The sequence below is a fragment of the Polyodon spathula genome, chromosome 19 (assembly GCF_017654505.1).
Source record: "Polyodon spathula isolate WHYD16114869_AA chromosome 19, ASM1765450v1, whole genome shotgun sequence".
Classification (NCBI taxonomy): Eukaryota; Metazoa; Chordata; class Actinopteri; order Acipenseriformes; family Polyodontidae; genus Polyodon; species Polyodon spathula.
The window spans coordinates 30,362,753-30,385,949 of record NC_054552.1 but is presented as its reverse complement, the minus strand read 5'-3'; the positions used below and the strand labels follow the sequence as shown (position 1 = coordinate 30,385,949).

Sequence of the window (23,197 nt, the reverse complement as noted above, 5' to 3'; positions counted from 1 at the left end):
ACAAATATTATAGTACCATCAGCACTTTTTTGTTCTAGATGAATAAAGTGAGCGAGCAAGCTGATATCTATCATCTGTTTTATTCAGGGTTTCTAAAGTTCTTCAGACTTGCATTTCTTGCCTTGACATAGAAGAAGCAGGTAGCCTTTCTATAACCAGACTTTTAACACTTGCTGGAAAATGTAATATCAAAACAATATAACTGCACCTGCAATTACAATACCTGATGAGTCTGCATATATTCAGGACATGCCAGTCAACATTGGTCTGTAAATAGTCCTTAAGTTGGTTCTTACTTGTCTTAGAATATTATATATATATATATATATATATATATATATATATATATATATATATATATATATATATATATTTACTTATTTTTCTACTTTGATGCATTATGAGCATCAACAATTTACTCAAAACCTCCACTGTTTTCTACCATTATAACAACCTTGACTTGCATAAATATGGAAAAACATTGAGTGAAATAGCTCACATTACTTGATTTTCAAGGTGTGGTATCTGAAGCATAATCAACAAATATAGAGAAACATCATCTTTAATTGACAAACCCAGGACTGGAAGACCCAAAAAGCTGTCTAACAAGGATGAGTGATACTTGAAGATAATATCCTTAAGGAATAGAAAGAAGACAAGCGTTGAATTGACAGCATGTCTAAGACTTTTGCACAGCAGTGTGTGTGTGTGTGTGTGTGTGTGTGTGTGTGTGTGTGTGTGTGTGTGTGTGTGTGTGTGTGTGTGTGTGTGTGTGTATATATATATACACGTGTGTGTGTGTGTGTGTGCGTATATATATATATATATATATACACACACGCACTTCCTTTCAGACAAGACCTGTGCTAATGATTTGGAATAAACAGCTAAGTGAAACCAGGCCATTGTATAATTTTGGTAGCCTTATACTCAAGTGGCAACAATCTATTAAGGCTACCACCAGGAATGCTGTACCATTATACTGGAAGTGTCATTGTTACTATTGTTCACTGGGGTCAACACTCTGGAAACATTTAAATTAAATGAACAATGACACTCCTAATGTCCATTGTCTGGTGTCTCTACCAGGTTTTGTTTCTCTGCGTTGAACAGTTTTTACACGGATGTAGCGCAAGGTGGCCTTCATAGCTGCCCTGTGATTGGAAAACGAGCATTTTTGGGCTTTGTTTGATAACACACAATGTCGTTTTCCTGTTGATTCCATGACAGGGACTGACTTACACACCTCTGTTTAAAATCTTGAATGTCTGCAACTGTTTTATTGTTCTTCTGCTGTGGCCTCAGATTTGCTCACATCAGTTTTTCTTCTGATAACAGCTTTGATGGGACCCTCTGGTAGGGCTTTAATGATGTTCCAGGCTTCGAAACGGGTCAGTCCCTGCAGGGCAGCACTCTGGATCTGCAGTAACTCATCGCCCGGCTGGATCCCCAAGCTCTGTTCAGCAGCGCCCCCTGAAAAGAGAAGCAGGAATGGAATGTTACTTTAGAATGTTGCATCACACATAGGGTTGCACACATTGTACTTCCTTGCTGGTTGCCAATGAAAAGATTTAATGCACCAGTTTTATTAGGTGTTTTTTTTTTCCACTTGAGACAGTTAAGCACAGTGATCATACCAGGATGCATATATATTTCTAAAGTCTGAAATGTATAAGGAGCACTGCTATTTTGTACCCTAGTCACACTGGCTAAATAATGCACAACATCACAATATACTGAGTGCAGTTATTTCACAATGTCATTTTCAACACATGGTGGCTGTTGCCTCTCAGCTTTACTATTTGCTTGTACACAGAGAAGCTGAGACTTTCCCTTGTGATTTCAGTATCCATTGATTTTGTGGTTTTCAGGATAATGATGCAAGTTTAACTGCAGTTTACAAGCAGTGCTGCATTTCCTTCACACAGCTTACCTTTAAAAATTCTGTTGATGACAAGGGGCTTGTCTCCTTGAATGGACCCTTTGCCTCCTTCCAAACTGAACCCCACACCCCCTGCATTCTTCTCCAGCTCAACAGTGATTGTATCCAAACCCACATCCTCTGCAACTGAAAGCATAAAGGATGATTCAATGGTGTACATTTATTTTTCCCCATTTAATTCTCTTTCCTGTTATAAAACCCACACTTTGATCATTGCCTTATATCACCACCTGGTGGTGTCTGTAGATCTACAGTCACTGCTGTGTTTATTTTTTATCAGGATTAAATATCTCACGTCACACTTTTCATCATTAATTTCAGTAGGTGCCCAGGTGATGTTTGTATTCTATACCATGATAGGAGAGACAATGAGAGAGTCAGGAGGTCCCAGACTTGAATGCTGACAAGGAAACAGATCCATGTTTTTGGCTTGTTTGTGAATTTTGTGCTCATGAAAAGTGATGCTGGACCTTGTGGTGGTTTGTGATGTGGACTAATGCCCCAATCTGACTTACCTGCCACACAAGCATTTTCAACAGTGGTCAAGCTGCTTTCACTGCTCTCGTCATTTCCTGTGTCACTCTCCTTTGACTTGCAAATAACGATGACGGCCTGCTTCTGCATCCTCGCCTGCCGGAGAATGGCTGTGCCCTCGCTGTGCGTCATGTCTTTAAGGGACTGCCCATTAATGGATAACAGCTCATCCCCTTTCTGAATGGTTCCTTCCTGCGATGCCAGTCCGTTGGGAAATACCCGGTGTACCTGACAGCATATGAATGAGATGTAAGATGCTAGCAAGAGCACCATTTCAATACCTTTAATACAGTACTTTCAGCTGTTTCGTGCTATGGGGGTACTTATCTTTTCATTTATCGTAGATCTTTTTATTGGCTATGCACACTTTTACTTAGATGTTATTGTTTGTGTGCTGACACCAAAATATGGATGCTATCTGATGATGTAAATGATCATTTTTTATGGGATTGGGAAGGATGGAGGCAAGCAGGCCTTAACAACAGACAAAAATTGTGGACTCATTGAATTATTATTACTGTCGCAGTGAACTGCACACAGACACACACACACACACACACACACACACACACACACACACACACACACACACACAGGTTAACTTTTTTGACAGCTTTGCTAAATTGAGGAAATAAGACAGATACTTTTCCTAGTGGTCATATAGTGTAGAAAAAAACAGCACCGGCTTCTCAAATACACCTTCTCTTATTAAAACCCAATCTACCAATGCAAACAGTACTCCTGATTATTATACTCACTGTGGTCACTTTATTTTCAAGGTCTATCCCACCAGCAATACTGAATCCCAGCCCGGTGCCTTCATCTTTGTGCAAAATTACAACATGAATGTCTTCAAATTGCTGAATAAAATGAAACACATTCAAATCATCCAGTACATTAATACATAAAAGTAGCTTAATACCAAATATTACACTCATTGGCATTCTTAAAATTATGTTTACTGAGGTTCAGACGAGGTTGTATATTTACAGTAGGTGCTACTTCAATTAAAAAATAAAGCTCTAGTCTAGGTATTTTATACACTGTGTCAAACTCACATCAAATGTGTTGTTCCATGGTTTCCTGTCCGCTATACTTACTCTCCTATGCAGTAGCCAATTTATTTCAATACCAGTAGACCAGAGTGCCTTAATAAACAGCAGCTGCTGCAGTTAACAATAACAGAGTGTTTTTAAGGGAAGTTTGGTGTTTCTGAAGGTTTATCTTCCAGGTGTAGTGTTTTGCCCATTAGAACTGCTGTCATGAGGGACATGGTTGTGCTTTTAAAACAATGGAAACAGAGACGTTGAGCGCTACTGAGACACTTAAACCCAGCTGAAAGGTGAATACGTTTTTAATAGGAACGGGAAAATATGTAACTGTTTCTTCATGCCGTTAGCCTTTTTGCTGCCGGAGGGAAATGCATAATGGGCACTTAGGGTTATAAGCTAATTCATCCTGATACAGTGTCAGGTGGAGGAAAAAGAACAGGCTGTTGAAAGCTGCAACACAGCAAATATTTAGATTGTAAAGAAAATGATCAAAGTTAAAACATATTGCAGTGCAACTCCTGACAAATGCTTTTGCCTGGTCTCAACAATTATATAGAACAGAGCACTGCACTGAATGAATCACAGGCCCGTTTTAATTTGATGTTCACGTGTCTTCAGACATTTCTTATAACGCTTAATACACTGATGGGTCTTTTGCTATCACTTTTTTTTTAAATCATTAAAGTAAGTTTGGTCAAACATGACTGTGCCAGTCCTAGAACACGGTACAGAACGTTTATTTAAAGGAGCTAAACAGACTCAAAAGAAGTGGTAAAGACAACAAGAAGACTTGTACCTTCAGCGTTTCTTCATCTAGAGCCTTCACCTCCTCTATCATCTTCTTGATCTCCTCTGCAGGAATGATGGAAATGAGTGATTGGGCCGAGGCTGAGGAGGAGAGGGACGAGGTGCGCTCCCTCTTCCCGTCCTCTCTCTTCTCGTCCGCCATGCCTATCGTGCATTCTCTGAGCTCTGCCAGGCTATTGGGGAAGGAAAATGATTGCTTTGGCATTCTGCAAACCTTACAGGAGCAATAACCAAGACTTTCAAATACACTTTCTTACTGCTGATCCACTTTTCATTGTGAGGATTTATTTATTATTATTTTTTCTTTTCTGTTAGCTTGCATTTTTTTTTTACTTGCTGCAGGATAACATATTTTTGGAAATGCAATGCTAACAGATCCAAATGTTTATAATGATGCCTCCTGGTAACTTGTCACTTGTGCTGCTGTACAGCAGGTCTCACGGCAGAAACATTCCATGGCAGAAAAACCTTTGAAACTAAATTGACAGATTGCATATCCATAATTAAAGTAAATCAAAGATACAAAAGATATTCAACTCAGGAAAAGGGGACCAGTGATAATGTTTATTGAATTTAAATCTTAGTCTGCACTCCTTAATCAGAATAATAGTGAGAAAGCAAAACGGATAACATGATGGGTCATATAAGAAAGCATGCTCTCTTTTTGTGAATTATAGCAATAGACAGAAGCATGAATACTAGAAAAGAATGTTGTTGCTTTTTCACAAAGCTTTTACTCCTGAGTAGTGAGGTAACAAACAACTGAATTTCTGCCTTTCAAATTGAAATCCATCAAAACGCACTTTAAAATATTTTTTAAATGACTTGTGAGTTAAAGCGTTGGGAATAAGGCCCAATGTTTCGTTGGGAGATTAAATATTTGACACTGCAATGCTGTCTGAAAATATTTTACAGGACTATAGGAGGTTGAATTTGTAAAGCCATTTTTCTCGACCAGTTCTTAGTATCTGATTTGGGTCATGTCCACAGGCGAATATAAAAGTTTCAGGTGCAAAATAAATACCAAAAACAAAAGATTTAGTGATGCCAATTTACATTAACATTTTTTCCACAGCATAAAAAGAATGAATGCTGACCATTTTAAGTAATTTAAATTATACTGGAATTAAACCGGTCTTAATTTCATATTAGCATTTGAACTTAGGAGTGTTCAAGCAATACATTTATTAGGTTTAAAATACCTGAGAACAAAAGCAGAGACTACTTCTGCTAACAAGGAGAAACAAAACATTCCTGTTGGAAAACTGGTCAATAGAACCAGAGAAATAGGAACATATAAAAAACTTACCTGACAGAAAATCCCTTCTCAGCATGGCTCAGGTCAGCAGCAGGCGACCCAGGGGTTTTGTCGGCCCAGGACAAGTCATCATCAGGAGCTGCTTGGGGGAATCCTGGAGAAGCAGACCAAGGGTTGCTGTGCCAGATGGATGGGGACTGAGGAAGGGAACGCATTGACCTCATTAACGCATGCGATACTTGATTACTGAATGAGAGAATTTTACAGAGGCTTTCTCCATCATAGGACTTCAGGTTGCAGGTTTCGGAGGACGGGGTGGTAGCCAGTGGAAAGCTTCTTGTCCGTTGGCTGGGGGACTTGAACACCACGTTTTCTTCAGGTTCCAGCAATGCAGGGGAGGGCACAATTTTTGTGCTGCTGCTTCTCCTGGGGCCGGGCAATGGAGACACTGGCGGAAGACTGGAAGGTACCTCTGGCTCTGCTGCCGGGATGGTCACCTCTACTGCTGACTTGCTTTCATCAGGTGGGCTAACTTCAGCTGTTTTATTGGCAGCATGACAAGCAGTGTTGACAGCTGAAGTTGTGTCACTTCTGCTTGGAGGTTTGTCTACCAAGGGTAAAGACAGTGATGGAGCAATCCTTTTAGTTCCTCTTTCGGTAGATTCGGGGCTAGAGAATGTTTCAAAAGAGTTAATTTTCTGTTTGAATGACAAGTTGGATTTGGTCGAAGTATTTCTTAAACTCACACCAAACGTGCTTCTTGGATCTGGTATGCTCCCGTCCTGAGGTTTGGTTGTTGCTGGCTGTTTTTCGCTCTTTAACCGTTTCAGGCTCTGGCGAACCCAAACCGACTTTGGTGCCACTGGAGGACCTTTCTTAACATTCAGGGAATCTTTTACAGCTGCAGCTTCATCAGGTGCATCCTCTTCATGCACGGAGGAGCCATTCGGGTCCGGCTGCCCATTCTCCTGACTCATGATGGCACAGCTTGATTGTCCCTCAGCACTGTTTGAAATCCTTACCCAGAGGTCCTGTGTATGATGAGCCACAAAGAGATCCACATGAGCTTGTCTTCTTAATGCTGGCCTTTTAGTTCCCGTAGAGAGGTTTGTAGGAGAACCAACACCTAGTTTGAAGCAGCCATATATTAAAATTATGAAGTCTGACTACATATAACCTGTGCGTTGTTGGAAATGGTAAGGGTCGGGGGGGGGGGGGGGGGTTATAAAAGAAGCCAGGAAAAATATGATTTCCACTTTCTTTACAAAAAGCCTCAACAACACATATAGTTGTTAGTGCTGACTGGAGTAAAATACTACCAATCACATCTGCTATTAAAAGAGCCGAATCAAGCAAATGCTGCTTTGCAGAAAACATCTTAAGCTTATCAGTCTTACATTTAAAAAATTGCTCTGTTCAGCAAATGCATATCCTTTTTTCAAAGGGTATTTCTAAATGTTGATGGACTAGCAATGAGGACTATTTACTGTAATTGTGTCAGGTTTTACCAATCAAGTAGTGGAAACATTTGAAATGTTACAAAGGTTTTATAATAATCATTATTTTAAACCCCTATTGCCATTCACGAATGCTCAACAAGGACTGAAAAAGTACTGACATGGCTGAACTATGTTTGATTACTGTTTTTTTTGTGAAACGCTTTGCAATAAACCTCAGGAAACAGTCAAGGAAGCAACTATTATATCTTACACTTTTACCAGTCCAACAAAAACAGCACCTTATACTACAATATTCTATAAGATACATCTGATTCATTGTACCTAAAAAATACATTGTTTTTAAATGTCTTCTATACAGTGATAAAACCTATACGTACTTTGGTTTCTTCCTTTTTCTCGTAAAGTGTTATCTCTTGCAGTTGCAAAGAAGTGCCCAGAGTCCCCTGGTGATAATGAAGTCACGCAGAGAGTGTTAGTGTGGACCGTTTTAGTTCCTTCAGACACCAAGCTCCCTGCTTCCTGTAACACAAACAGGAAACAAGACATGCTCTTAGCCCATTTGCTTAGACCACAAAAGCTACAGAAATGCATCCATTGATCTCTCAGTTTGATATGCATCACCAAGGCATGCATTAAATAAACCGTATCAATTCAGCAGGCTGAAATATAAACAAATGCTGATTATGCAACAACTGGATATGAATATCTGTAAAAGGCAGACATTAGTATTCATCTTGATTTTATTAATATCTGATGTCCTAGCACAGGCATTTTGCAAAATTCACAAAAAAATCTTTGCATACAGTAGGGGAATCACCGTTGTTCCATTTTTCTAAAATAATTCAAAAAGTCCAGATTAACCACAAGGGTCAGGGAAAAAATAAATAAATACATCAAAACGGGTGTTGGGAGCCAATAAAAGGAAGTCCTTTTAAAAGCTGACTGTGGCAGACCTTGTGAAAGCATAGCAATATGTACTAGAGCACACTGGAAGCATGGTAAAGCATGGGACTGTACAGTCAAGTGCATGCGTAGCAAAATCATGAGAAACTGTAACATTGCCAAGCAGATTTACCATAGTTCACTTTGATAAGGGGCTTGATAGCACATTTCCAGGGTTCTGGTTTTTCTTGTAATTAAGTCAAATTGCTATGCAGTAATTTTGAATATTATGGAACTAGATGTTTTAAGTCAGCTATGCCCCATTCTAACCCCCCCCCCCCCCCCATTTATGCAAACACATAAATACTCAAAAGTACATTAGAGTAAATCAGGAATCTTTCTCAAAGCCAAGAATAAACTGTAAAAAAAACTAAAATATGTGAAAAAAGTTATATTTCACATAAAATTAAGATGCACAGAAAATGTATGCATATCATATGTAGTATACAGCTCCATTATCCACGCTTATCATTATGAAATAAAATTCACATATGCGGTAAATATATCTCATCTTTGTAGCCCACAGCCTTTTTAACTGGTCGTTATAGACTGGGTTATCACATATGATAATAAATACACACACACACACACACAACATTACATGAGTTTATTCTCAATAGGAAAATCTTTCCTCTGGATAATTGAATGACAGCTACAGCATATCTCATGTCTTATGAGTTTGGGTGTCCTTCTAGACAAGTCTACACATTCTCAGTTTTAAGGTATGCAGATGCCTGGTTAGAGATGCTTGGGGATACAGGAAACAATCAGTCATGCTAACCACACTGCAATTTCTTTGAGGAGCCAATACATCTTTCTTACCGACTTCCCTGTGTAACACTGAGCAGCAGTAAACGTCAATTTTAATTATAAAGGTACACAGAATATAAAGCTCAGGCCCTTTTCTTAAACACACCAGTTACTGTGTTCTTGCTGTTGGTCGAACTACATCTGCTCTGGCAACAGCTAGTGTAAACACCCACAGACAAACCTTCCCTATTCTGCACTGCGGTTTGAGAGGTGTTGCAACCTACTATGTCCTAAATTATATATCGCATCAAAATAGCATGCATATTCACATAGCGATAAAGCTAGTAAGATTTAAAAGATTGAGGTTTTGATAGATGTAATGATAGTACAGAATCATTAGACAATGTATTTAACTCCTCTTCTACCGGTCCTCAATTTGATAACCATCCTGACATATTTAGTATGCAGAATGGTTCATTTCTTTTATAAAATCCTACCTGGCACTTTGTAGTAGGAAGTTTCCAGTCGTTGGGTGAGTCTCCGTTCACACCGGCATGGTCAGAAAAATGCTCTTCCTTCGAATCTTCTTGCTGTTTAAAGTACCTCCTCGGTGGGGGCTTTGGCTTGGAGACTCTTGCGGTTTTGATAATGAAGTCTACAGATTGTTGGCTGCAATGTTTGCTGTTAGGTATGTTGTAATCGTCTTGGTGAGGAGGGGATGGGTTGTTCTCCATAACCGACCAGCCCGGCGATCCAGCCACAGTGCTTTGTGGAGCTGTCATGGGCACGTCAACACTGTGCACCCTGCATTTCATGCCTGCTTGCTGGTTTGAGAAGCCTGAGCCCCCGTTCGAGCAGGGTGATCTGTGGTCAGAGCTCGTGTAACTGCTTGAGCGCATCATCACCTTCTGGGATCTCCTGTTGTTCAGTTGAATGAAGCTTCTCTCCAAACATTTTTCACATTTCTGCTTTCCATGGGAGCATGGGTCATTTTTTTTCAGGGCTGAAAGATAAGGGGGCTGAAAGATAATATATATATATATATATATATATATATATATATATATATCTATATATATACTATATATATATATATATATATAATATAATATAACATAAAACTACATTCTGATTGCACCCCACTGGCCCTATTCATAAATCTTTAGGATTGTTTCATTGCAATGTTATTTTAAGGACTGTTTTTAAAACACATTCATTTAAACAGTGCTTTAAAAAATAAGAATACATATTTCATGAACTGCGAACTCGATTTAATTAATTTAGATGGGCTTTAATTAAACAGTCCTTAACTTTCTTTAATATGGTCCTTAATAAATTCAAATAGTTTCATATATTCTATAAGAAAGAAACCTGTTCTACTTTTGATCTACCGGTATAAAGCATACTTAACCTTTACCTCCATACAATTTGAATGATTAAATAATGTTATTTTGTGTACCTTCTATGCTCCACTGACCCTTGACTTTTCTCAATTTGCTGTTTTCAACAGCTTGTGCAATGGCTTCGTTTAGCTGCTGTTCTGAAACCTAGAGAACAAATGATGACATTCTAGAGATAATTACTGAACAATTGTATTGAATGGGCTCTACAAAGGAGCTCTTCGTGTCATTATGAGAAAGAAAACACTTGTGGTCCCTATTGTACGAGAAGTCAAGTGCACTCTACCTACCATCGGATCCGGGTGACGACTGATAATAACCTGGACAGGCCCTGGGTGGCATTGGCTGAGGACTGTGTAAACCTCATTGAGAGTCATGTTGTGAACCACCGTTTCATTGATTTCAACGATTTCATCCCCACCCCTGAAATGCACAGTCAAGGCATGCATATGTCAAAAACACAGTAACACAAACAGGCAACTCAAATATTCTGTTCCTGAGGGGTGTGAACTAATAGGAAATACCTTAGTCTTCCATCCATGTGGGCCACAGAGCCAGGGGAGAGGGTGTGGATGTAAATACCAGGGTAGCCTTCACTGGAGGGGACACAGCACAGCCCAATCCCCAGGCCGACACGCAATTCTGAAGACAGGAGACAAAGTGAAAAGCTGTATTAAGCAAAAGACAAAATTATCGTGGAGCTTTTTTATTGCAGAAATGAGGATCCAAAATAGCAATATCTGTAGTCTGAAAACGCAAAGATGCATTTCAATCATGTTTTATGATTGGGCCATTGACAAGAGTGCATCCAGTTGTACTTTTTTATAAACCAGTTTTAACCTAGAGGGGTCAGAGCATGTTTCACCTTTGTGCAAAGTGATATCCATCATGATTCTGTCTTTGGGCTTGGCTGGGCTGGTTAGGAAGCTGCAGTCTGCCAGCACTGGGCTGGAGCAGCTTCCCCGGCTGTTGATGGTGGCGCTGGAGCTGAGCGAGCGCGAGCGGCACAAGTGGGAGACACCGGAGGAGCTGGTCGAGGCTCCAATTCGCAGGCTGGTCCGCACAGCCAGCGTCAGCAAGCCCTTCTTAGTTTGCTTCAGAGGAGAAAACAAAATGCAGCGCTCAGTAAAAAGACAATTTTGGATTGTATTTTATAAATGGCTATAAAGTCATGGATTTGTATTTTAGCACCTACCTTAAATTTCTTCAGGGCCTCATCGTGGGTCAATCCATGCAGTGACTTGCCATTCAACTCCAGTATTTCATCTCCTGTGATACATAAAATGCTGTTTGTACTGTGATCACTAGAGCCATAGTAAATATACGGTAAACATGCTTAAAAAATGACTTCTCTGGGGACCACCTAAACTGTGTTTAGCCTGAGAAAGCTGCCGCCATGTTGGTTGCAAGTTTTCTTACATCTACTGTAACATAATGTAATGCAAACTTCACAACAAAACGTGCATGAAATGAAATGTATGACTTTCTGCTACTGTACCTTCTTGTAATCTTCCATCAGCTGCCGCTGCTCCACCTGGGAAAATAGTCTTGACATAGATTCCTATTGGTCCATACATGCTGTCCTTTCCACCGACTATACTGAAACCTAAACCCTGACGAGCAATAAAGACCATTGAGGTAAATGCATAATCATCAAAATAAACGTCCATTCTTCAAATAAATGGGAATATATTTTTTATCACCCCCAAAACTATAGCAATCAGCCCTCAGATATTTCATTTACATACAAGTAGAGGAATATGTGACTGTGGTATTTACACCCAAAATATGCGTCTACAAGTAACACAGTAGAAAATAATAATGTAATTTGTTACAATAAAAACAAGTTACCTTGCCTTGACCCTTCATCAGAACGATATTAGAAATAACAAAGGCTTGCATGCTGCTGCTCAAGTTTACTAAGTGTGCCGAGCTTAAAGACGGAGTGGGTCTTGCAATAACCTTTTAAGAAAAAAAAACAAAAAAAACAAAGACATGTAATACGTAATGAACAAACAATGAAATCATGTACCAGTCCTATTGGCATGCCCTTATTGCAGTCTCCACGGTGCCTTGTGGCGCCAGCACAGATGTGTCTTTTAACCTTTAAATAGTCATACTGCTCACACAACCTTACCCAGCAAGACACAGAACTATTACAACTGTATAGACATGTGAGCTTTTCTGTTGACTGGTTCTTACCTGGGCAGATGCATTAGGAAACTCCAGCTGCTGGGAGAGTGCCTTCCTGTTGCTGTAGAAACCTGGATTTCCCTGTGTGTTGTTACTATTATACATCTCTGGTGTTTTAATGATAAGGGCATCTAAATCTCCAATCCAATAGGGATTGACACCTAAACACACACAATGGGAACACTTGACATTGAGTGACCCTAATTACACTGTAATTACACTGTCATTGCATATGTGATTACAAAGTACGTATCTACAACCACATGTGCAAAAACAGAGTTATTACAAAAGACGCTAGCAACTGCCAACATTTCATACAACTATATTGTGTTATTACAGTGCAATGTAGTTACTGACATTTAAAAACACTGAACAAAGAAAACACAAGTAACAAATCTGGTATAAGGAATGTAATTTTCCTCTACAAGCCTATAAAGAAACATCTAATTAACACTTGACTCCATTGATATTTAACTACCCTACTCACTCACACACACACACACACACACACACACACACACACACACACACACACACACACACACACACACACACACACACACACACACACACTTCCTGGGGAAATGAGAGTTCACAATGAGTGATAATTGCTCACGGTATTAACATGCCATTTTCTGGTGTTCATTTTGGTGTTCATTTACATGATTAAACTGGTTAACATGTAGTTTAGAATGTAGTATGACGAGTTCAGCATGATTTTACGATAATAGGAAGGGGTTGATATGTTCATATTTATTCAAATGCATACTTACTGGTAGAATTACTCTGAGTCCTTTTACAAGACAACTTGGTCTGGGGATAATTATCAGATTTTTCTGCATTACACTCATTGGATCCCTCCCCAGTCATGTCTCTCTGCAAAACAGTTAGAATGATAATCAACCTTGAAACGTACATTGCATCTTGACATCTGTACTCTGTTAAACAAAGCACACGTCATTATAACTTGATGCCTGCATTCCTGTGCCTAGTCAACAATAGATGGTAAGTCTGTTTATGTACCACACAGTTGGCAAAGGCAAGCAAAAACCAGTACGTTGGGAAAAAAACAAAACACTAAATGCTTAGAATGTATGGATAAAAAAGCACGCCAATCTGCAAACTTGCTATGATAAACGTTTATAAGGATTAACGAGTTTTAAGATACTTGAAATGGCCTTTTCTCCGATATCATGTGCACACCATGGTTTATTTAATGTTTGGCATTGTATGGATACAGTACATCTTTTTGTGTGCAGATAGTGTTTAAGTTGTTCATTGCAGATTTGGAAAGAAAATAAATGAATCAATTATGCTGTGAGCATTTTATTTTGAGAGCAGAGTTGATCAAAGAGAATGAGCCTGATTAAGAGTAAGGCAGAGGCAGCCACCTTTGGAGGAATGTCGTTCCCAGCCTTTTCTTTATCAGTGATGATTGCCTGAGGCTGCTGGTTTTCCTTGTCGGTAGATGGCGATGCAGAAACCGAGGTAGATCTGTTACATAAAAGTGACCCTTTATTTTCATCCACAGGACAAGTCTGTAAAAGAAAAATATAGAGAGAAATAATCCATGAACACATGCCATTATGCAAGTTATTCTTTTCTTTAAGTCTTTGATGACTTAGCTAATGAACAGAATTTCACGAAAATGTTCTTCCATGCATGTTTTATCCCTCAGAACAGACTTCAAGAAAGCATTCTTTAATTAACTCAAGATCTTTGTGAATAGGACCCAGTGTATCATAAGAAACAACACTTGGAAGCTGTGCAGTGTTGCAGAGTTTAGTGTTACTGTCATTTTTTTTTAAAATCCCACCTGTAACTCTTATCTGTCTGTGCACAAAAAAAATTGTAAACCTCAAATTAATTCTGAGATGCTCTGTCCTTTACAGTACAAACTCATGTTTGTTAATCTGAAGACAAATAGAATTTATTCAGTCATCAATTATAATGTCACTTGTTAGTAATGTCTTATTAAAAGTTTTATATAACTGTTCCTTTCACTAAAAAAATAGTAACATTCAGTGATTGCAATTAAAAGTTTCAAGATCAATACAAAAAAGCAAAAAGCGTACCATTAACTTGTTGGAAACAACCAAATCCACTAGCCCTGCTGCTGCCTGGAGCACAGACTCAGCCTCATGTCTTGAGAGGCCAGTCAGAGATTGTCCATTCACTGTCAGCAGCTCCTCTCCAGGATGAAGTCGACCATCTCTGAATAGAGAGCAAACGATGTAGCAGACAATATAATGGTAATAATAGAGTAAGTTTAATCCAGAAAGCATGTACAAGGCTATAGAGAAGTTTAGGACAGCAGACCACCACTACTGAACTCAATGGTACAGACTGAGGTTTACCTGTGTGCTACCCCTCCGTTCATCACATGGCTAACAGTAATTCCTCTGTTTGGTACTGCAGAGGTGCCATTTGCAGAGATTTGAATCCCCAGACCTTCATCGCCAGTAGCCACACACAATTTCCAGATGCTGCTTTCCTGTTTAATAACAAGACACCAGTGGTATAAATATAAAACTGCTTTTCTTTCAGGGTTAACATAGGCTGCTTTTGTTTATATTTGGACAGAGTAAGTGGCCCTTCTCATGTTCCCCTTCACACACGTTTTCAATTCATTTAATATCCGTTAGTGTGTATGAATTAGAAAATTACCCCCACTTCCCGTAATGTTCGATTTCAATTAGATTCTGTCATATTGTAATTGCACTGTTGTTTCACTTACAAAAAGGTTGCATTTAAATGTTCAGCACATAGATTTTGAATGAATTGTCTGCCAAGTTTAAAGAGTTTTTCCATCAAGTTTTCTGCAAGGTGCCGTGAGAGCATTTAGGCACAACTGTGTATTTAAATATAGCAACGACAGCACGATAACTTATTCTGCATTACAAATTCACTTTTAGTCATTTTAATATGTCTTCAAAACGTCTAAAATATGGATTTTTCAACTCACAGCATTTGTTTTCCCAGCTGAAAAAAAATAATAAAGTGAATCAATTTTAAAGACTGTTGAAATCAGTGCAGCCTCATGTTTGACCATAGGCTGTTGTTGTTAAGAAGAAAGCCTGTTTCCATGGCATCACTGGAATTTCTTCTGCGATCTGCATCAAGATTGTATGCACAACTTTTACCCCCTCGGGGTTCCTTTGTGTAAACCCAGTAGATATTGTACAGTACGTGGCTATGAGCAGCGGACAATTACAATATACTTGGCATGTGCTCAGCAGTATTTGATTGGCATGAGAAATTGCAAGATAACAAACAAAAAAAAAGATTAATTGGAAGCAACTTACTGTGCTTTAAGTACATTTCAAAATGTAGCAATCAGGAGTCTTTCAAGATGCTTTCGCATAAAAAAAAAAAAAAAAAAAATCCAGCTATTTTCTGAGGGTACAGAGCATGGCCTTTAAAAGTCATAATTGTGAAATGATTATTTTTTTTTTTTTACTTATCCCAATTCAAAGGCCACAAGCAACCGTCCAACCGCAAACATCAAACAACATCACTTATGAGTCTTATAATGGAAAAACAAAACCAAAATGGAAAAAAGGTCTATCCTTAGATTTCTACTAGAATTGGCAGCCATTTACAGCTGAGCTGCCAAATCTCACTGAACTTCAAGTCAAATAGTCAAATATTCTTCATGCCTTGATCAATGTAATGTTTACAGAGCTGTTCTTTTCCCATGTGTACATCTTAACATACTGTAAAATGCGAATGGTTCAAAAATTAATACCACACCACAATTTATAGCTTGTTAAAAGGATGCATATATTTACAATACAGAAGAAAAACCATAAAATCCTAATTTATTAAAGCTGAATAGCTCATTAGTGACTTATCAGCCATCTACGCAGATAACAACATCACTAACCAATAACAGGGCATATAGAGAAAGCACATTCCTGTAGAAACATTTATACGGCAAATGTGATAATGTTCTAATAACTTTCACATAGCAATTTGAATTATTTAACACTAGTTCATAATTCTGATTGAATACAGGACATGTCTGATAGTGTATTGTTATTGTAATTGAGATATGTAACTTTAAGTTTGTAACCCATGCTAATGGATCTTTAAACTAGAATTTAACTCGAAGCATTATGCCCAATTAGATTGTTTTTAATGGCTTAGTAAAACGAGACAACAATACAGAATATATTATTATTTGACTTATTCTATCCTTCAAGAAACATACAAAAGAAATATTGTATACAGAAAATGCATGTTTTAATTGTAATAATATAAATGATCTTCCTATTGCCAGCATTAGATAATTGAACCCAATTTATAAGGTGCACTGGATATGAATTTACTATCAGTTATTATCAGTAGTTAAACCATCATCATAGTGAATCCTAGGGAAAGGGTTCAACTTTCAACATTTTGTAGAAAACTACAGAGCTGTATTTTCACAATTCATTCATAATTAATATTAATAAAATGTTGATCTCAATTCTGCAAACTGGTTGTCTTTTAGAGAGAGAGAGAGAGAGAGAGAGAGAGAGAGAGAGAGAGAGAGAGAGAGAGAGAGAGAGAGAGAGAGAGAGAATGATGGACGGATAGTCCATTTTAAACATCCTTTACCCCAATGGAAAATGTTCTCCTCATATTCTTCTTGGCATAGTCCTCGTGTTCTCCTGTGGTCCTTTGTGGGTCACAAGCTTTGTGTTCAGCAGAGTGTGTTGAGGACACCACCTGTACCCTGGGGTTTCTCTCCAATCTTTCTCTCCCACCATCTTTCTTGTTTTCAGCTGAATCAGGGTATTTTTCCTCAGGGTTCAATCCTTCATCGCTGTTTTTGGAATTGCACAGTATTAAAGACCTGGAAATGAGCCCAAGCTTCCATGACCTCCTGTTGATTTTGCCTGTAGCGCTTCTCCTCTCCGTCTTCACCGCAGGCCCATTAGCCTTCTTCTGGTGGTTGGTATAGCTGTGCGGCATGTCTGCTGATAGATTTCCTCTGCCCTGGCCAGCTAATGGAAAGAGACGTTCTGTAAAGCAATTAGAAAATTCAGTTAGGAATCCTGTTTCATAAGTGTACTGAGAGACTTGAGGCAGACTACATAAAAGCTATTTTCTTCCTTGCCAAGAAAGCACATGTTGTCACATGTTGACTTCCTATTAATTCCCATCTTGGAGTTTCGTACTTAGCGCAGGACTTTTTACCTCCATTGACTCTTAGAGAGTGGATAATATAGGTAGGATTTAGTAATGCTGAGGGTCTACGTGAGGTTTCCTGCAGACCTCCACCAATGCATTTCAATCCGGACAGGAATGGCTACCCCTTCTATTTACTCTTATTTGCCATATTACTTTTAATGCTACATTACACCAGATTTGTAACCAGACCTAAACAAACACCTGATTCATAGTTTGATGAAAATTGGATTGCTTTACCACTGTAGGCTATCGTATATGTAAAATATAGGTTACCCATACCCTTATCGGTAACGCTGAGCATCACTGATGATTAACAACAAAGCACAAAGGGGTTGAAAAATGAGCTCTTACTTTATACACAAGCTGGTTGGCTGCAAGTAAGAAGCCAAATTGAGCATCATGTGTTTGGGTTGGTTGCTACAAGAATGTATTTCTGGATATTTAGTTGAACCTGATTCTTTTACAGTGTTCGTTTTTTTTTTATTTTTTTTTTATTAAACTAAAGGTTTTTAGTAAGCCATGATGCAGCTCAGCGAGAATGGCCACATCAATACAATGACAGCCAAACAGAGTCAGCAAGTAAGTCTGAAGGCGGTGTGTTTTCTTAGCACTGAGGAATACTGTATTTATTTATTCCACGTTCAGAAGAGGAGTGTGATCGTTAAGATTTCCATACGGTTCAGTGTTCGTTCAATATGTTTTTGAGTATTTGTTGTTATGGGAAGATGAGGAGGTAAAATATCAAACCTAAATAGTAATTTTGGTTCAGGTATGAAATATCAATGTTAACTAATGTGTTCTTCAATGTTTTCTTGTTGATATATTCACATTGTATATCACACAACAACAACAAGAACCCTTCTATGTCATACCCATACCAAGCAGCTTTGTAAGCTGTCACAGCCTGTACCTGATTCACCTTCTCCCCTGTGTTATCAAGACCATTTCGTTCTATCAGTTTCATATTGCGTTCTCTTGAGACAAGGCCTAGTATAGCTGTAATATGTCATGTTGATGCCCAGTTTATTTAAAAGCACAAGTCTAACCTTAATCTACTTTCTTTACAGCAGAGAACTTGCAATACATTAGATGGGGAGCTGAAATATTTTATCCTGCACAATCCACTCTTGTTTTAAACAGCTGGACATAAAAAACAAAAAAAAAAAGTGTTTTTATAACGTTTATTGCAAAATGTGTGTTTTCCATCCAGCTCACTATACACATGCACACAGTGTTCTTTGATTCTTTTCCAAGTCCTAGTTATTTTGGCTCGTGCTCCAATACAGAGAAGTTGACAGCACTAAGTCAGTTTTCATTGCAGACAACAGTCTCTGTCACAGCCTGAAACTGTCCTTTGCTCTCCATTAGAGTTCTAATAGAGTGCGGCAAACAAAAAGCTATAGTTATGCAAACTCTGAACCTTGCCACATTTAACAAACAGCACTGCACTTTCTCATCACACTGTCTTACTGGAAGTTTGTTTTTTTCTGTTTGGACTGGCAGACCATGCTGGCTAACCTCAAAAGAACCCAGACCAATGAATAATAAGAAGTGTTGCGTGATATAAACTATCAGTCTCAAGAGAAGCTGACCTGTGAACTCATTAGCTGTTTATAAGCGAAAGCAGCAGACTGATGAATAATTTGCCATTTAAAGAAACACGTGTTGATTTTCCCATGGATTAGGTGTGATACAAACCTTTTTTTTCTCTAAAGAGGATGAATTTATGATGTGCAGGGGTGTGGCTGTTATTTCAGCTGAAAGGCATTATAACTGCAGCAGCAGCAGCAGCAGCAGCTACCTCTGGTTCTGACATAATTTGGTCCGTCCAGCAAGGGGTATAAGGATGGCAGTGTATTTGTGCTTACGTTTGAAGTTGTGTTTTGTTTCCATGGCAACCTAATGTCCGTGCACTTGTAGACCCTGAGACAACTTCTTAAAACGTGGCAGGTTTTAGGACACTGAACTCCAGTCCGGATTCATATGGTTTAAATTCTCAGCAGTTACACACTGGCACGCTGGCATGCTGACACGCTGACACACTGACACGCTGGCAGACTGGCAGACTGGCAAACTGGCAAACTGACACATTGGCGGACTGGTACGCTGGCATTCTGGCACACTGGAAGACTGGCATACTGACCCGCTGGCATGCTGGCACATTGGCAGACTGGCACGCTGGAATGCTGGCACGCTGGCAAACTGGCACACTGGCAGACTGGCATACTGACCCGCTGGCATGCTGGCACACTGGCACGCTGGCATGCTGGCACATTGGCAGCCCGTGGGATCATGAAATCCTAGAACAGATGCATCGTCTAAAATCCTAATATATAAAAAATGGGACCCTGGCAGAATATATTGGTATATATTTTAATAATCTAGACTTATGCTTCATTGTGCCCCTTTTATATATGCATATATAGCACATAGTACAAGCACAATCCTTGTCTCACCAGCCAAGATTAAAGAATAGCTCCACTGGCCCTGGTTGGTAGCTGGATTATCACAATTATATAAATAGCATAAACAGGATGAGAGTTATTATTTAAAATAAGCTGTCATACTCTCTGAAGCTTTAGATGAATTCCTTTAACTCACCTGGCATTGCTTCTCTTTTCGACTGACTCCTCAAACTTCATGCAGATAAAGTACAAGTAAGCATATGCTATGAGTAGACCCTTATCCAGTTGCTGAGTCACTCCAGAGAACACAATGTTATTCCACACTGACTTAAGTTTTCTCAGTTTTGTAGCAGGTGTCCATTTGCAGTGCAGCTTTAAGAGAAAGCGTCCTGTATTTGCCACTGCCTTCCACAATTTTAGCTGGCATCAAGCTGCTCACACCCCTTTCCCACTAAGCCAAAGAAACTGCAGCAACGTAATGTGTGACTCTACTTTTCCTCAATCATACTCCAAATGGAGATTGGCCCATTGGTTCTTAAAATAAAATTTTAAAAATGACAAAAAACAAAAAATCAGTCTCATGAATCGTTTGGAAGAGGACTAGTCATCCACCTAACCATGATCACAGTTTCCTGTGAAGACTGGGGAGGCTCAAGGAAAAATGGTTTTGTCATGAGGGAAGTTGTCCCAAATGTGGATCTTAAAAAGCGAAAGATTTAATACTTAATTTATATATATATATATATATATATATATATATATATATATATATATATATATATATATATATATATATATATATATATATATATATATATATATATATAGTGGTTATTATAGTTAATAATATATGTGCTACAAAGAAAGAAATCCACTTAATTTAAACCAACAAAAATGTATTCTGTTTGCCACTCCACAGGTATGCACAGCCTAGTCTAGTGCAAATGACTGCATAGTGTAGATGCACTGTCTAATTACCCTCCCCATCCCAGCCACCAGACGTCCTCTGAGCAGCCCACACCCAGTATGTTTTAAACAGAGCTCTGTTGAAAATGAATGCACTGACATGGTCTACAGAAGCTCTACTAAACCAAACACTGCTCTTAATTCTCTGTTGTGAAATCCTATCCTTGAAAGCAGTAACTACACCTTTGGGAAGATTTTGTATTTTCTTCTGTGAGTGTTGAGCTATTTCAATGGGCCCTACAAGCTGGTATTCAAAGAGGCTTATCCATTCAATCTGCCCAAGTGTATATGCTATTTATCATGCCTGTTATATTGCAGTAAATACTAAATAATTACAGTTATGACAATGACATTTCATTCTGCGTTTTTTTTACGATTCCTTATTACTGACATACCCTTCAAACAGTAAAAACCTGAGAATCACAGGTCTTAAAGAGTTGTATGCTGACCTGTGTGCTTTACCACACTTTTCTGTGCTTTTACCAGCGTTTACCACAGTAAACTTTTTATTAGGGGTTCAGTATATTGCATTTACTCTGATTTACTTTGGCAAAACCTTATCCCTATGGAAACAAATGTATGACATTTTCTACAAAAAAAAAAAAAAACTTTAATAGGCTGTAAACATATAAATTGCAAAACAAGTTTCTATAAAAAAATATTCCTCTTTCAGCTATCCAGCTGTACATTGGATATGCCCTTCACATTCTGTTCCCAAGCGTGTTTTAAATTCTAACAGCTGCTATCAAAACAGCAGGGCTTGAATTAGGAAATCTCGAGGAGTCCCAGAAAAGCAGGGTTTACCTGATCTGTTGGCTTCACTTCCATCTTCTAAAGCAGAAAACTACTGCAGAACCTTTCTTTGGAATCCAGCACGACGTGCAGCATTGTACTATATCAGACATTCTGTTTCAACGACCAAAAAATCAGAAAACAAAACACATTACTTACCAGAGTTGATTATCTTCTTTACAAATAAATGACACCCCTGATGCCTGTTGATGGAATAGAAGAGGGAATGCATTGGTTCCATTGTTTTTACCGCATGTCCAGTGAAATAAAAAGATCTGGATGCGTTTGTGTTTCAGGCTATGGAGCATTAGGAATTACAGTTTAACAATCTAGCTTTTCTACTCAGAAGAGGTTTTTTTTTTTTTTTTTTTTTTTTTTTCTTAACCCATTGCCAGAAAGTTTCAATGATTTAGATTGGGTACTTGCAACTACCGCCCTCCCTTTGAGCAGCTGTGTATAAAGATGTTATTTCACTGCATTAACCACTGAGTTATAGCCTTTTCCTGTCTCATAATTATTATATTGCTTTTTATAGCATAAACTCATGTTGACCTTTCTCACAGTAAAGCACTGTTCCCAAGTTTATACATCGCCCTACATGATGTGTGTATAGATGGTATGTAGGCTAGGCTTGCAGTACTGTATACCATCCATTTGGAGATCTTTGAGAGACTCTATTAGGTAAGAATGGAAACACCTACAGAACAGAGAATCACCTGTTTCAGGATGTCACTTCTTTTTGCAAATATGTCACAGCTCTTTAGTTGAGAATTATGTTTCAGCAAATGTTTGAATGTATTTTGTGATTTATTTATGTTTGCATGAAGAGTGACAGGAACACAGGAGCATGGGGTCCTCTTATTGACACGAAAACACAAAAAGCTGTGTGCATAGCTCTAATTTATACGTATATCTTTGTGTGCATGTGTATGTGTAACTCAGACAGCTGCATCGGTTAGCGTACAGTACATTTATAGGGTCTGCTAAATATGTGTAAAAATCCATGCCAGCTAATTCATGAACAGTCCTAGTGTCACAGTGCTATGGCCCCCTTTCTGTTTATTTATCTAAAGATAGTAGATGCAAGCCACCTAACCTTATAGGTAGGGATTCTACTGGGAAAGTTTTCCCTTTACTGTGCAGTTGATTAACCCAAGTGAGCAGGAAAAACATAAAGCTCTTCAGTACTGCTGAAAGCCATGGCAGTGAATGCAGCCTGTGTACCAAGCAGCACGCTGTGATTCATTGAACAGACAGGAATCCCAAAGCAAACAAAGTGGCGACAGAGGCTGAATTCAAGTTGCTTTGCAGCACCACAGACCGGAGAGGTTAATGATATATTCCTAGGTATTTGATTTTGGGCTTTCATGTATTTGCTTGATTGTCCATTCGTTTTTCCATTACCATTAACAACCTAATGAGCAGAACATTACTTTTATTTTATGATTTCTTTCTCACTATTATTTATTTTACACTTTTGTGTTTTGATTTTCTGATTAATGTTGCTGCTCTTAAAAG

The 23,197-nt window shown here is 38.6% G+C and overlaps 1 protein-coding gene across 3 annotated transcripts; it reads right to left on the bottom strand.

The window, feature by feature from the left end:
* Positions 1-766: 766 nt before the first annotated feature.
* Positions 767-22,025, bottom strand: LOC121294736 (pro-interleukin-16-like). 3 transcript variants are annotated; one of them, XM_041218782.1, is made up of 23 exons: positions 20,118-20,531; positions 19,660-19,816; positions 16,941-17,347; positions 14,696-14,832; positions 14,414-14,552; positions 13,730-13,876; positions 13,112-13,214; positions 12,348-12,499; positions 11,997-12,107; positions 11,644-11,758; positions 11,341-11,414; positions 11,011-11,239; positions 10,670-10,787; positions 10,436-10,568; positions 10,205-10,292; positions 9,243-9,748; positions 7,431-7,572; positions 5,645-6,719; positions 4,325-4,508; positions 3,235-3,336; positions 2,458-2,704; positions 1,934-2,068; positions 767-1,473 (listed from the first exon to the last, which is right to left on the bottom strand). In XM_041218782.1, the coding sequence occupies exons 2-23, from the start codon at positions 19,808-19,810 to the stop codon at positions 1,280-1,282; spliced, it is 4,689 nt and encodes a 1,562-aa protein (XP_041074716.1). In that variant the 5' UTR covers positions 19,811-19,816; positions 20,118-20,531; the 3' UTR covers positions 767-1,279. The 3 variants fall into 3 exon arrangements, with proteins under 3 accessions (XP_041074716.1, XP_041074717.1, XP_041074719.1); XM_041218783.1 differs by lacking the exons at positions 19,660-19,816; positions 20,118-20,531 and adding an exon at positions 21,839-22,025; XM_041218785.1 differs by lacking the exon at positions 19,660-19,816 and having other exon boundaries at positions 20,118-20,529.
* Between the last annotated feature and the right edge of the window lie 1,172 nt (positions 22,026-23,197).